Consider the following 16,042-nt stretch of genomic DNA (forward strand, 5'->3'; position numbering starts at 1 on the left):
TCTCTGAACTGCTCTTTTCCTATCTGAAAAATACCCACTGGAGTTGCCTCACAGGCGTGTTGTATGGTTTACATAAAACAGGGTCTGAAAAGCATTTTGTAAATTAGAAAGCATCATAAAGATGTAAGCTATATCCAGTGGCCTGTGGAAAAGCTTGCTTGAATCACTTTCCTAAGGTATGCATATAAAAGGTTAGTGAATTAGCAAATAAATGAAGTGTTTCACTATGTTCACATAATTTTTCAATGTCTTAATTATAAAAACCACTGTGTCTGATATTCTATAAAGAACTAAATATAAAATTACATAATTACATATGAAAAATTATATATATTATAAAATCTAATTACATATGATTTCAAAAACAGGACTAGATTATTCCTAAAGAACTACTGTAGTGGCAATTAATTTTGTAAATGTATACAGTTATATCAAAAAGTTTTACAAAAATAGCTTAAATCCAGTCTCCATTTCACAACTTCACTAAGTAGTGTGTGTTTTACTCCTATTTTAGATGTCGCGTCTCAGTGTCCTCCACGTCGACGGAGATGCCAGAAGACCATGGACCACAGCTTCCCGCAGAAAACCATCAATTCTTCTGGTCAGGAAGTTCTCTGGAGCAATCCTCTTCGTTCTCCTCTGAGCAGGACAGGGTCAGTGCGCTCATCACGGGATGCATCCAGGATGTAGTCTGTGTTACGTGACTTGGGAAGAAAAAGGGATACAGTTACAATCTGAAAGACTGTCCTTCTAGCCACCATGCAAGCAATGATACCAGCGACGCTGCTTCCACCCTACTGCAGTCTCCTGAATTAGGAAGCAGTTGGAACTGGATCCAATAGTTTTTAAAAGTCTTAGATATGTTTTTAGGTTCAACAAAACCCATTTTTTTCTTTATTCTTTGGTAAAAAACAAAACCAAAAGAATGCAGGAGAATGTGTCATCTTTGACTCCTGGCTCTTCTTTATCCATCAGCAAGTCCTGTGATTGTCTTTCTGTAACATCTCTGGAATCTTCTCCTTTCTCCTTTTCCAATGCTATGGCCTGGGTCACTGAAACAGCTTGTCTCTCTGCCTCTGTTCTAGTTTTTAAATTCATCCTCCACTCCAGCCAAGAGATCTTCCTAAATGACAGATCATACACTGCTGCTCACTTGCTAAAAATTCAGTGCCAACGAATGCCTTCTGGATCAAATACATGTTCCATAGTATGAAATACCTTGTTTTTTACCTGCCTCAACAATACTTTCTTCTCTGCTACAATCTTCCCCCTTCCCATGTTGTTTATTCAGCTAACTCAAACTAATTCTAAAGAACCAAATCTCCCTCTAGATTCCTCCAATCTGTGCCCATGGCCTTATCTCTTATACCATATTACAAATGCCTGTTTATTTTTAGGCCTTTGTACTGCATACAAAGCTCCTTCAGGGCAGGAGCTATGTTTCTTATCTCTGAGTCTATGGTACCTAACATATTCTCAGAACAAGTAACTAGGTGTTTCGGGGAAGAACACAAGCAGAGGTAAGGAAGGACGTACAGACATATGGGGCATGTTCAGGAAGTGGTGAACCATCACTACTTGTGCCCCTACCTGATGCACGGTGTCTTTTAGACCTAGTATCCAACTCCCAGCCTTCAGCTGGATGACTCGCCTAAATCCACCACTACCTGCCCAGCTCCTGAGTCCTGGACAGACGGCTTCTGGAATAGGATGACTTATTCCTTCTCCTTGGATCCTCGTACTACCCCTGGCTTACCCCGCTGCCCTATCCATCCTAGATCAGTTTCCCCTGCCCCCATCCTACCCAAACTCAACCTCAGAGAAGCATCATGTCTTAGATCAAGTCCATCTGAGGGCTGGCACTTATGAGGATCAAATAAGATTGTGGATCTCAAAGTATCTCCTACTTCCTAAAATATTACAGAATAACATTTCTGAAGTGTGTTATAAGGGTTTTAAATACATATTATGTGAAGAAGAGAATTCTATTGTCAAATAACTTTGAGATACACTAGTTTAAATATAGTTAAGTAGGTATTTTTACTGTAGGATTTCCCAGAGCCCTAAATATACTAGTGTGTTTTACGACTCTCCAAGAGTTTATAATATTACTCAAACTAACATGCCCTATTAGCACACATGGGACGAGTGTGCCTTTGAGCACAATTTGGGATCTATCACAAAGAGGCACTTACTTTAGTGCCTGTTGATGACAATAACTGAAATGTTGGACTTAGTACCAATGGTCAGTTTCACAGTTATTACTGGATTTGGTATGTTTTCAGTCCTATATTCTAAATTCTATCCATATCCCCCAAAACAAATTGTTCAACTCCTCTGTTTAAATATTGAAAATGCAGCTTTCCATGGAAGAAGATCACTTATAGTTTCACGACAGGGTAAATGCACTTAAGTTGTTTAAGAGTCAAGGTGGAGGTGGCAAGGCCCAGATATCTTCATAGTTTCAAAACCTCAGAGTGTGGTTAAGTGATACAAAGAATAGTTATTCTCTTGACAGTAATCCATATTACTATTACCTCTTTAAAATGGTTTAGTGCGATTTCTTATTATGGAGGCTAATACTTACAAAGCATTTGATTCTGCACGGGTTGACTTCATTTCAAGGCTTTTGTAAAGCTGGAAAGCTGCCTAAATTGAAAGTGGTTTTAAAGAATTACCAGTGAGCGTAACATAGAGGGCTAGAATACCACTGCAAGGGGAAATGAGGACACATTGTCCCGTACTACGAACCTGTTTAAAACTGAAAGGAAAAAGCTTGATGGGATATCTTAGTATATTTACTTTACTGTTTATCAGCACATTTATAATATGTTAGTCCAAAGAAGAGACTTTAATTTAAGTTATTATAAATCCTTCCTCCCCTACAATGCTCCTTAACTGGGGAGGCTGGAAAGGAAGAAAAATAGGCACAATTAATTACCTGAGGGGTAAGGTCGGGTACACACTTTCTTATGTGACTTAAAAAAAAATTCTCATGTTTGAAATATTATAACTGCCCATATATGGACATTCCACTGAATTGATAATATAAAATAAGCAAAAGTAAAATGTTTAAGAAGAAAATGTAGTTATAGACTCTGAACAATGAATATTAGAAAGTTCTGCCAGAAAGTCATCCTTGACAGTAACCTTCATTAGGCACTTTTTAATCAACAAATCAACATCTGATCTTTCTCCAAATACAAAATAATACCATAAAATATTAAGTGATTAATCTTATGTTCATAATACACTTCTCTGTACACAATTGAAAAACACACACCTTAGTGCCAAACATGCAAATACAATAGCCAATCACTAGAAAAAATAAAACTGAAGCAACAGAGGGTTAGTTTCTATGCTTCAAGTACACATTTCACACCTGGCTCTTTTGTAAAAACATCCAGAACCAATGCTTCTGAAACACAGGTAACGCATGTAAAGTGCCTTGTGAAGAGTAGATATTCAATAATGATCATGGTTGTTTTTTTGTTTTTTGTTAATAATTAGGGCTTTCTGAATATTGTAAGAAAAACTTGGAATTCTTCCTGTGATGCTGGAATGGGGCTATTTGTGTGTATACCATTCAATTTTATGTCCTGGTGAGCATGGTGACTAAAGAGCTTTGACATAATCGGTATGATGAGATAATCCCAGATTTACTGGCTTGGAGAACATTCTACTATTAGAAATATTTCCTCTCTGATTTGTGTGCTTGGTAATTCAACTGAGAAGAGAGAGAATAAATCAACCCTGTTGACTCTGTTTAATTAATAAAGACCCCATGGTTCACAAAGTGAGATGCTGCTACTTAGTATGAAAAATTTAGAGGTCTGGAAAATAAATGAGGCTGACTGTGAAACATGAAAATCTTCCATTTGAACATACAGTACCTCTGGGAAATGTTCCTGCAGAGAGTGTATCTGACCTGATTTGGGGAGCAATCAACAGCAGTTCAGATATATTTGAAAATCTAAAAAGCCTAATACTACTTGCCTCTGAATGACTGCCAAATCTGTTGCTGGAAAACAGTAATATTTGAGCTGGGAAGATGACAGTGTTGTGTGGTTTCTTTTATAATATTAGTAATTTGAAAGACATATTTTAGAGCTTATAAAAAAAAAAACCCTAAGAGAACATGCTTTATTTTATTGCCAAAGAAATGTAAGTGAATTATTTAAATTCCATTATAATTACCTTCCTTATGTTTCTTACCTCCTAGCATGCAAAATGCTTTCTTTCTAAATAAAAATTTAGGACAGCCAGTTAAGAGAAAAGTGGTTTAAAGACAAAAAGAACACTAATTTTGTAGAAATTCATTCTTATAATTGTGATGAAGAAAGAGGTTCTTTTTTTAATCTTCCATTGTAAATGATACTATTTATATGCTATTGTGAATTTAGCAAGATTGCATGTACTATCTATTTAAGATAAAGCTGCAGAATAATAAGCCAAAGTAATTAACTTACAATGTCCTTTATTTACAGAGAGCAGGGGTAATCTTATGTATATAATATTCATATGAACCAGAAAATAAAGACAAATAAATATGTTAATCCAAAATGTTTCTGGTATTAGTACTTGGAATCACTGAAAAATTTTACAACTGGCCATAAACTTCAAGTAGTAATGAAAATAAAAGATTTAATAAAAAATATTCCCAATTGAAAACAAATCAGAAGGCAAGAACAGAAAGTGAACCATGTCAATAAAATTATTAAAAAGTCACCAAACCTTGGTGAGGCAGCATGTAATCTTGTCAGACACTGGTTATGAGAATGACTACAGATTAGTAATAGAAAGTATCCAATCCAAAACACGTTTAAGAGAAAATTGCAAGCAGTTTATTTCCACTGATATATATAGAGTTCCCTCTTACATAACTTTGGAAATATACTCCTAAAATCAAAATGAGTCATTAATTTCAATGTAAGTGAATTATTTAAATTCCATTATAATTACCTTCCTTATGTTTCTTACCTCCTAGCATGCAAAATGCTTTCTTTCTAAATAAAAATTTAGGACAGCCAGTTAAGAGAAAAGTGGTTTAAAGACAAAAAGAACACTAATTTTGTAGAAATTCATTCTTATAATAGTCTGTGATGAAGAAAGAGGTTCTTTTTTTTAATCTTCCATTGTAAATGATACTATTTATATGCTATTGTGAATTTAGCAAGATTGCATGTACTATCTATTTAAGATAAAGCTGCAGAATAATAAGCCAAAGTAATTAACTTACAATGTCCTTTATTTACAGAGAGCAGGGGTAATCTTATGTATATAATATTCATATGAACCAGAAAATAAAGACAAATAAATATGTTAATCCAAAATGTTTCTGGTATTAGTACTTGGAATCACTGAAAAATTTTACAACTGGCCATAAACTTCAAGTAGTAATGAAAATAAAAGATTTAATAAAAAATATTCCCAATTGAAAACAAATCAGAAGGCAAGAACAGAAAGTGAACCATGTCAATAAAATTATTAAAAAGTCACCAAACCTTGGTGAGGCAGCATGTAATCTTGTCAGACACTGGTTATGAGAATGACTACAGATTAGTAATAGAAAGTATCCAATCCAAAACACGTTTAAGAGAAAATTGCAAGCAGTTTATTTCCACTGATATATATAGAGTTCCCTCTTACATAACTTTGGAAATATACTCCTAAAATCAAAATGAGTCATTAATTTCTCATTAATGAACTCTGTAAATATCACAGAATACTTTGAGAATTTTGCAATTAGGCATTTGGAAATCCAGTGAGGCTCTGATCAAACATTAGCAGGATCCCATTCAAATCTTTACAGTCTTGAAGACAAATTTTATTTCTATTCTATATTTATGGCATTCTCTATAAAAAATATATCAGATATATTTTGCAATTAAATAATCCAATTAATTAAAAAATCTTTAGGCCTAGATATTACATTATGTTACAAGAATCTAAAGCTACAGTAATATATTACTTATGCATAATATTGGAAAAAAATTACGTCACTAGACTTGTAAAAAATGAACACTGAAAAGTCCTGAAAAAATATGAAAAATATGAATTATATTTTTTGAAGTAATATACACAGGCTTAGATTGCTGTCAATTATTGTACAGAGGCAAAAACGTACCAAGTCCAAAGGTGATACATTTTTCAAAAAAAGAAAATGTTTCTATGGTCTCAGACTACAGCTTTGGGTAACTTTTAAAAATTGATGCTGTTTTGCATTGTGATAGAATAAAAAAATTCAGAAGACCTCTAAGAACATGTCCTACTGACACTGGTACCTAGACACTGGACTATTAGATACTAATAAACAATTTTGTAAAATTCTGTAGTTGGTGTATTTGTACATTCTCATATACTCCCTTTGGCAGTGTCCACCAAAATTTATGTTCTCCATTCCACACTGTAGAGTTGTTATCAGGAGGCTGCTCCCAGGCAGAGACTACATTTCTCAGCTCCCCCTACATCCTTATGTGAGCATGTAACTAATTCCCACCAGTGGAAGGGGAGAGAGTTGATGTTTACGTCTTGTGGACCAGGGGTTTTCAAGAACAGCGCTGGAATGCCTTCTCTGTTCTCACTCCTCATCCATAACTGAATGCAGAGAACTCGGAGGCCCTAGGGGATGGCAGAGCCATGAACTGGAATGAGTTGGGGTCTCAAAATCACTACCCAAAGAAACAAAAAGCCACCCATCGACCAGGGATTCCCGCACTGACTGGTGTGTGAGTGTTAAGCCACTGAAAAGCAGGGTTTGTAACAGCAGGTAGTGTTACTCTAAATGCTTTCAAGTGAGTATTTCAAGATGAAGCCATGACTATTACTTTCCCATTAAATATATGTACAACTTTTTACAAACCAAAGAGCTTGTCTTTCTAAAATACAAAAAGCAGGCAATAAGTACATATTTTCAGGCTACTTGAAATAAGTTAGTAATCAAAAGACTGTCAGAATATAGATTAATGGAAACTAAATTTAATTAGAAGCAAGTTTGCAAGACCATTGCCAAAGTTTCCATGTTAGATTCCCACTTATGAGTAGAAGTGCATGAAATATAGAAGATATTTTAAATTTTAATGTTCTTATTAATATGGTAAGAATTGTAATACAAGTTATAAGGCTTTCATTTAATTTATCCAATAAAATAAGTTTAATAAACGTCTAACTAAATGTATTTTTTTAATTGACAAATTTGAAATCTTAAAAAAAACCTAAAATTATTTGAAACTTCAACTTATTTTATACTTATCCTAATATTATTTTTCTATCAAAGTTAAGCTGATTACACTAAAAATATAAAGCTATAAATATACATATGATATTAGAAAACTGAGCATCACAAAACTGGGGACTTGGAGGGGTTCCACATGAGATCACCTTTAAACTCTTGAGGTGTTTTGTCAGTATTATTGACTCCATAATGCTAAGTGTAAAAGCCACTTGAGAGTGAATGCTATAACACAGAAACCTTCAATTACAGTAAAAAATTATGGGATTAAAAACCACATATGCCATCAACCTTTACAGTTCTCTCATGAACTTTACATACTGATTGTTTCTAATGGTGCCACCTTGGACTTGTGAATAAATGGGCTTAACTGTTTTTTAGAACCTTATTTTATACTTATATTTTGTAAACATTATATATCCTAATTTACATATTTATATTATGTTTATATTTTATATATTTATATTACATATATTTATATTTTAAAGGAGAGACAGTTATATTTATTATCCTCATTTTATATATGAGGAAGCTAACACTGAGAGAGGTGAAATAACTTACTCCAGGTCATAAAACTGGTAAATGTTAGAGCCAGGATCTGGATCCAAATCTGACTTCTGCGAATTTTACCATTAGGTTATATTCCTCTCCGAGGCTCTATTATATGGGTTGGTTTCAGCAACAATATATATGGAGGCTTTGGGATAGATTAAATGAGACCACCTGAAAAGAGGTCTTTAGCTTTACAAGATGAAATAATTAAAGATGTATTGACTGATTAATTCAATGATCATAGATTCTATCTATAAAGCATTTTAAAATAATTTATCATAAAATTCATAAAAACTTTATTCAGTATGAATAAAAATTATTTGTGTGACACCTGCTTCTCCAGCAGTCTTAAACTTTTCACATCATGTGGCAGTTGAAGAAATTGAGGCTAAGAGAGTCCCAGGGCCCTGTCCAAGGTCACACAATAGCAGAGCTCAGGCTTAGATGCAGACCACGGTCACTATCTTTTTGTATCAGCTTCACGGACCTGGTCTGAAATTCCGTATTGCCCAGGCACTAACTGGGTTACTTGTATGTCTCTGGGAAAGTTACTTAAACTCTGAATCTGCTTCCCAATCTAGAAAACATGTTAAGACCGTCCTTGATAGTGTTAAGAGAGAAAACATACAAATCCCCTAGTTTTATGCCTGACACATTCTAGGTCCATCATAAGCATCACCCTCTCTCCTCCACTTCTAACTTACTGTATTAGTTTTCTCTTGGTGCATTAACAAATGACCACGAATGTAGTGGCTTAAAACAATGCTAATTTACTGGCTAACTGTTCTGTAGCTCAGAAGTCCGACACGGTTCTCACTGGGCTCAAATCAAGATGTTGGCAAGGCTAAATTTCGTTCTTGAGGCTCTAGGGGAGAATCCGTTTCCTTGCTTTTCCAGCTCTTAAAGGCCACCCACATTCCATGGCTTGTGGCCTCCATCTTCCAAGTCAGCAACACAACATATCTCTGACCCTGCTTCCATTGTCATATCTCTTTCTCTGACTCTCTCCTTCTGGCTCCCTCTTCTACTGCTGAGGACTCATGTGATTAGACTGGACCCACATGGATAATCCAGGATAATCTCCCTATTTTAAGGTCAGCTGATTAGCAACCTTAATTCCACCTGCAACCTTAATGTCCCTTTACCATGGAACCTAACATATTCAAAGATTTTGGGGATTAGCTCATGGATATCAGCAGGGAGCCATTATTCTACTTACCACACTCCCTTGCCCCTCAGCTACTTCTCGCACTAAAGCCTAGAGCTTGAGGGAAGGGGCACTGGTTTGTATTAATTCTTGCAATTTGCCTGAAACTTGGCAAACGTACAGGAAGAAAGATGATATGCTATAATACATTGTACTGGAGATAACTGACTGAATAAAAAGGTGCTAGAGATCTATGGAAAGTAATTTAAGGAAGAAGCAACTGTTATGGAATGAATTGTGTCCCCACCCCCCAATTCTATGTTGCAGTCCTAAACCTTAATGTGGCTGTGTTTGGAGGATGGGGCCTTTGTGGAGGTAATTAGGGTTAGATGAGATCACGGGGGTGAGGCCCTGGTCCAATGGGACTGGTGTCCTTGTAAGAGGAGGAAGACACATCAGACCTTTCTCTCCATGCACACAGAGAAGAGGCCATGTGAGGAGGTAGTTGTCTACACCCCAGGAAGAGGGGCCTCACAAGAAACCAATCCTGATGGCATCTTGATCTTGGCCTTCTGTCCTCCAGAATTGTGAGAAAAATAAATTTCTCACCCAGTTTAAGCCACCCAGTCTGTGGTATTTTGTCATGGAAGCCCTAGAAGACTAATACAGCAACCAAATTTGGATGGGAAAGTGACAAAAAAGTTAGTATTTGTTGAGAAATTTAAATAAAGGGTCTCGGAGGCAGAGAAGATCCCATATCTGGCTAAATAAAAGTATAACCCTAGAAAGGTGATGAATTTCCAAAGTACTTTACACAATCCCAAAGGATTTTCTTATATTATCCCCCCAAAATGCTAAAGAACATGCTTCCTGCCTCAGTTATACCTGTTATTGGTTAAATGGGGGAAAAAGAGTTTGATGTTGGTTGTCTAGATCTGGATATTTTATTCATTTCAGTGGGCTTTGCCATTCTGAGTAACCTCGGTCAGCTGGCTGGCCTTCTGTTTAGATGACAGTTGCTCATACAGAGTTTCATATGGCTACACCCCTTTGTAGATATTTATAGAAAATCCAGAGCAGGCTGTCTCAGGCTCCTGAGCACTGCAGCCTCTTTGCTCCTGTCACAGGGCTGCTGACTGGCTGGGGAGAGGTATAAGTGTAGGTTTTGGTTGCTGGTTTCTATTTGCAGCTGTGTAAATGCTGTCATATAAAGCTCCTCCACTGGCAAATAGCAGTAGAATAACATAAGGGCAGGGAAGGGGAATGAACATCTATTAGGCACACACCTTGTGCCAGGTGAGTTATTTTATTCAATTCTCAAAACAACCCTGGGAGATATAAACTACTATCCTTGTTTTTTGATGAGAAAAGGGGTTACAGACAATAGAAATACTACTAATTATACCAAGGTCACACTCAAAAGTGGTGTTGTAAACATTAGAAACCAGGTCTGTCTGATACTAAAGCCCATATTTTTTCCCTACCAACTGCTTCCTCAATGACAGTATTCACTCATTTGATAAATATTTATTCAGTCCCTACACATACCAGGCACTGTACTAGTTACTGGATATTCTAAACCAGTTATAACATAGATGGGTACATCCAAACTAGTGGTTTTAATACCTTACAATTTAATCATAGCTAGAAGTGTTTGGGAACAAAATATTTTAATAAGCTCCATACTTCTTCCTTCAAGTCCTCTGTTGATTTCTTCATCGTAGTCTCATTAAGAATGAAATGCTCAGGATTGCCATACATGCAAAGGCAGTGAGGAGCCTACCCCCATTTCCCTTATCTACGCTGAAGTTAGGTACATAGAAATTGCCCTGACATCTCATCAAGTGAGCCTTAGACTTCAGTAGTCTGTCCATGGGTATTTCTTAACTCATCCAAAATTAATCAAAGCAGCCAAATTAACGAGGTCTTAAGAGGGAGGGCTCCTGACAGTATCTACTAAAGTGGAGCTAAAATCATCTGCTAAGGATTTAAGAAAAGTTAAAAGTAGTAGCTTTTTAGTTCCCATCCAGAAACCATCCCTCCCTCTCCACTCTCCCTTCCCCAGTCTCCTTAATTTCTAATCACATTAGAATTACCTAACATAGACTCTACGTGCAAAATGAGGTTGGAGGTAAGAAAAACAATCTCAAATTTTTCTCTTTTGTGTTTTCCATTTTTAAATTTATTTTATAAATGAGATGATACAATGTAACTTAAGCCTTTAATACAGTAGGCTGACAATGACAAATTTCATTCATATATAGGTTATGATCTACATTCTTTCCTACCTGGAAACAACCTAATAGGCTGTTTTATCCCAAGTTCAGACAATCATTTAGGGTTGTTAATGAAATCTGATTGGAAAGATATGAGAAAAAACATGCCTATTGGAAATCAGTTTTCCTTTGAAGTCATAAAGGCAAAGCTCTTAAATACTGACTATCTCGTAAGAACTATTGGGGGGGAGTGTCACTGTTTATTTTGTCATTCCAACCTATGATTTGCATTATTACTGTTCATCCTGGCAGAGTTCCTGTGTTGGCAATATGCTCTAGAAGACCAAAGACTGAAAAGATGTGGTATGTGTCCCACACGTCTCTTCCCCCGGCACCCACAGCAGACATCTCTGATGCATGAAGACAAATATCAGGGACTTCCCTGGTGGTGCAGTGGTTAAGAGTCCGCCTGCCAATGCAGGGTACATGGGTTTGATCCGTGGTCCAGGAAGATCCCACATGCCACGGAGCAACTAAGCCCGCGCACCACAACTACTGAGCCCACGCGCCGCAACTTCTGAAGTCCGCAAACCTAGAGCCTGTGCTCCACAACAAGAGAAGCCACCGCAATGAGAAGCCCATGCACCATAATGAAGACTAGCCCCCGCTCACTGCAACTAGAGAAAAGCCCGTGCGCAGCAACGAAGACCCAACGCAGCCAAAAAAAAAAAAAAAAAAAAAAGACATATCAGTGAGGTTGAGTATAGCCTCAGAATTCTTCACAAATGACACTTGAGAAAGTGAGTTGAAATCTATTTGCCCTCTGTGCTCTAGACAGAAACTTCTGTTTTATTCAGAAATCACAGGCTCCCTGGGTTTTACCGGTATGCATTTGTAATGTTGTAAGTATAATACTTCCTATGTAATGGATAAAATATTTTATAATACAAGGAGTGCTATCTCAGATTTCAGGATGTGATATAAAGGTGTATCAACACAAATGAATTATAAGCCAAGTGTGAGTAACTTTTAAAAACCAATGAGTAGACGGCTTCAAGACGGCGGAAGAGTAAGACGTGGAGATCACCTTCCCCCCCACAAATACATCAGAAACACATCTACATGTGGAACAACTCCTACAGAACACCTACTGAACACTGGCAGAAGACCTCAGACCTCCCGAAAGGCAAGAAACTCCCCACGTACCTGGGTAGGGCAAAAGAAAAAAGAAAAAACAGAGACAAAAGAATAGGGACGGGACCTGCACCAGTGGGAGGGAGCTGTGAAGGAGGAAAGGTTTCCACACACTAGAAGCCCCTTCGTGGGCAGAGACTGCGGTGGCAGAGGGGGGAAGCTTCGGAGCCACAGAGGAGAGCGCAGCAACAGGGGTGCGGAGAGCAAAGCGGAGAGATTCCCGCACAGAAGATCGGTGCCGACCAGCACTCACCAGCCCAAGAGGCTTGTCTGCTCACCCACCGGGACGGGCGGGGGCTGGGAGCTGAGGCTCGGGCTTCGGAGGTTGGATCTGCAGGGAGAGGACTGGGGTTGGCGGCGTGAACACAGACTGAAGGGGGTTAGTGCACCACGGCTAGCCAGGAGGGAGTCCGGGAAAAGTCTGGAGCTGCCGAAGAGGTAAGAGACTTTTTTTTGCCTCTGTTTCCTGGTACGCGAGGAGAGGGGATTAAGAGTGCCATGTAAAGGAGCTCCAGAGACGGGCGCGGAGCTGCCGAAGAGGCAAGAGACTTTTTCTTCCCTCTTTGCTTCCTGGTGCGCAAGGAGAGGGGATTAAGAGTGCTGCTTAAAGGAGCTCCACAGATGGGAGCGAGCTGCGGCTAACAGCGCGGACCCCAGAGATGGGCGTGAGACGCTAAGGCCGCTGCTGCTGCCACCAAGAAGCCTGTGTGCGAGCACAGGTCACTCTCCACACCTCCCCTCCTGGGAGCCTGTGCAGCCCGCCACTGCCAGGGTCCCGGGATCCAGGGACAACCTCCCCAGGAGAACGCACGGCGCATCTCAGGCTGGTGCAACGTCATGCTGGCCTCTGCTGCTGCAGGCTCCCCCCACACTCCGTGGCCCTCCCTCCCCACGGCCTGAGTGAGCCAGAGGCCCCGAATCAGCTGCTCCTTTAACCCCGTCCTGTCTGAGCGAAGAGCAGACGCTCTCAGGCGACCTACACACAGAGGCGGGGCCAAATCCAAAGCTGAACCCTGGGAGCTATGCAAACACAGAAGAGAAAGGGAGATTTCTCCCAGCAGCCTCAGAAGCAGCGGATTAAAGCTCCACAATCAACTTGATGTACCCTGCATCTGTGGAACACCTGAATAGACAACGAATCATCCCAAATTGTTATCATTGGTGGATTTTTTTTTTTTGGTTTGGTTGCTCTCTTCTTTCTTTCTTTTTTTTTTAATTACTTAAAAAATTTTTATTTTAATAACTTTGTTTTATTTTATATTACTTTATTTTATTTTATCTTCTTCTTTCTTTCTTTTTTTTTCTCCCTTTTATTCTGAGCTGTGTGGATGACAGGCTCTTGGTGTTCCAGTCAGGCATCAGGGCTGTGCTTCTGAGGTGGGAGAGCCAAGTTCAGCACATTAGTCCAGAGGAGACCTCCCAGCTCCATGTAATATCAAATGGCGAAATCTCCCAGAGATCTCCATCTCAACGCCAAGACCCAGCTCCACTCAACGAACAGCAAGCTACAGTGCTGGACACCCTATGCCAAACAACTAGCAAGACAGGAACACCACCCCGTCCATTAGCAGAGAGGCTGCCTAAAATAATAATAAGGCCACAGACCCCCCAAAACACACCACCAGATGTGGACCTGACCACCAGAAAGACAAGATCCAGCCTCATCCACCAGACCACCAGAAAGACAAGATCCAGCCTCATTCACCAGAACACAGGCACTAGTCCCCTCCACCAGGAAGCCTACACAACCCACTGAACCAACCGTAGACACTGGGGGAAGACACCAGAAACAACGGGAAGTACGAACCTGCAGCCTGCAAAAAGGAGACCCCAAACACAGTAAGTTAAGCAACATGAGAAGACAGAGAAACACACAGTAGATGAAGGAGCAAGGTAAAAACCCACCAGGCCTAACAAGTGAAGAGGAAATAGGCCGTCTACCTGAAAAAGATTTCAGAATAATGACAGTAAAGATGATCCAAAATCTTGGAAATAGAATGGAGAAAATACAAGAAACGTTTAACAAGGACCTAGAAGAACTAAAGAGCAAACAGACAGTGATGAACAACACAATAAATGAAATTAAAAATTCCGTAGAAGGGATCAATAGCAGAATAACTGAGGCAAAAGAACGGATAAGTGACCTGGAAGATAAAATAGTTGAAATAACTACTGCGGAGCAGAGTAAAGAAAAACGAATGAAAAGAATTGAAGACAGTCTCAGAGGCCTCTGGGACAATATTAAATGCACCAACGGGCTTCCCTGGTGGCGCAGTGGTTGAGAGTCTGCCTGCCGATGGGTTTGTGACCCGGTTCTGGAAGATCCCACATGCTGCGGAGCGGCTGGGCCTGTTACCCATGGCCACTGGGTCTGCGCGTACAGAGCCTGTGCTCTGCAACAGGAGAGGCCACAACAGTGAGAGGCCCGTGTACCAAAACAAAACAAAAAAAACGCACCAACATTCGAATTATAGGGGTCCCAGAAGAAGAAGAGAAAAAGAAAGGGACTGAGAAAATATTTGAAGAGATTATAACTGAAAACTTCCCTAATATGGGAAAGGAAATAGTTAATCAAGTCCAGGAAGCATGGAGAGTCCCATACAGGATAAATCCAAGGAGAAATACTCCAAGACACATATTAATCAAACTATCAAAAATTAAATACAAAGAAAACATATTAAAAGCACCAAGGGAAAAACAACAAATAACACACAAGGGAATCCCCATAAGGTTAACAGCTGATCTTTCAGCAGAAACTCTGCAAGCCAGAAGAAATTAAAACCTTTACAGACAAGCAAAAGCTGAGAGAGTTCAGCACCACCAAACCAGCTTTACAACAAATGCTAAAGGAACTTCTCTAGGCAAGAAACACAAGAGAAGGAAAAGACCTACAAGAACAACCCGAAACAATTCAGTAAATGGTAATAGGAACATACATATTGATAATTACCTTAAATGTAAATGGATTAAATGCTCCCACCAAAAGACACAGACTGGCTGAATGGATACAAAAACAAGACCCATATATATGCTGTCTACAAGAGACCCACTTCAGACCTAGGGACACATACAGACTGAAAGTGAGGGGATGGAAAAAGATATTCCATGCAAATGGAAATCAGAAGAAAGCTGGAGTAGCAATTCTCATATCAGACAAAATAGACTTTAAAGTAAAAACTATAACAAGAGACAAAGAAGGACACTATATAATGATCAAGGGTTCGATCCATGAAGAAGATATAACAATTGTAAATATTTATGCACCCAACATAGGAGCACCTCAATACATAAGGCAAATACTAACAGCCATAAAAGGGGAAATCGACAGTAACACAATCATACTAGGGGACTTTAACACCCCACTTTCATTAATGGACAGATCATCCAAAATGAAAATAAATAAGGAAACAGAAGCTTTAAATGATACATTAATGAAGATGGACTTAATTGATATTTATAGGATAGTCCATCGAAAAACAACAGAATACACTTTCTTCTCAAGTGCTCATGGATCATTCTCCAGGATAGATCATATCTTGGGTCACAAATCAAGCCTTGGTAAATTTAAGAAAATTGAAATCATATCAAGTATCTTTTCCGACCATAACGCTATGAGACTAGATATCAATTACAGGCAAAAATCTGTAAAAAATACAAACACATGGAGGCTAAACAACACACTACTTAATAACGAAGTGATCA

The 16,042-nt window shown here is 38.7% G+C and overlaps 1 protein-coding gene across 3 annotated transcripts in view; it reads right to left on the reverse strand.

The window, feature by feature from the left end:
• Nucleotides 1-278: 278 nt before the first annotated feature.
• The window catches only part of STXBP4 (syntaxin binding protein 4), a 199,734-nt gene continuing 183,970 nt past the window's right edge, over nucleotides 279-16,042 (reverse strand). For 2 of the 3 annotated variants that reach the window (XM_024127982.3, XM_024127983.3), the window contains one exon: nucleotides 279-704. In XM_024127982.3, the coding sequence (XP_023983750.1) occupies nucleotides 590-704 (115 nt within the window). In that variant the 3' untranslated portion in view covers nucleotides 279-589. Of the gene's footprint in view, nucleotides 705-2,587; nucleotides 2,650-16,042 lie in introns of all 3 variants that reach the window. The other variant, XM_055089833.1, reaches the window with a different exon arrangement.

Source organism: Physeter macrocephalus, chromosome 14 (genome assembly GCF_002837175.3).
Source record: "Physeter macrocephalus isolate SW-GA chromosome 14, ASM283717v5, whole genome shotgun sequence".
Lineage (NCBI taxonomy): Eukaryota > Metazoa > Chordata > Mammalia > Artiodactyla > Physeteridae > Physeter > Physeter macrocephalus.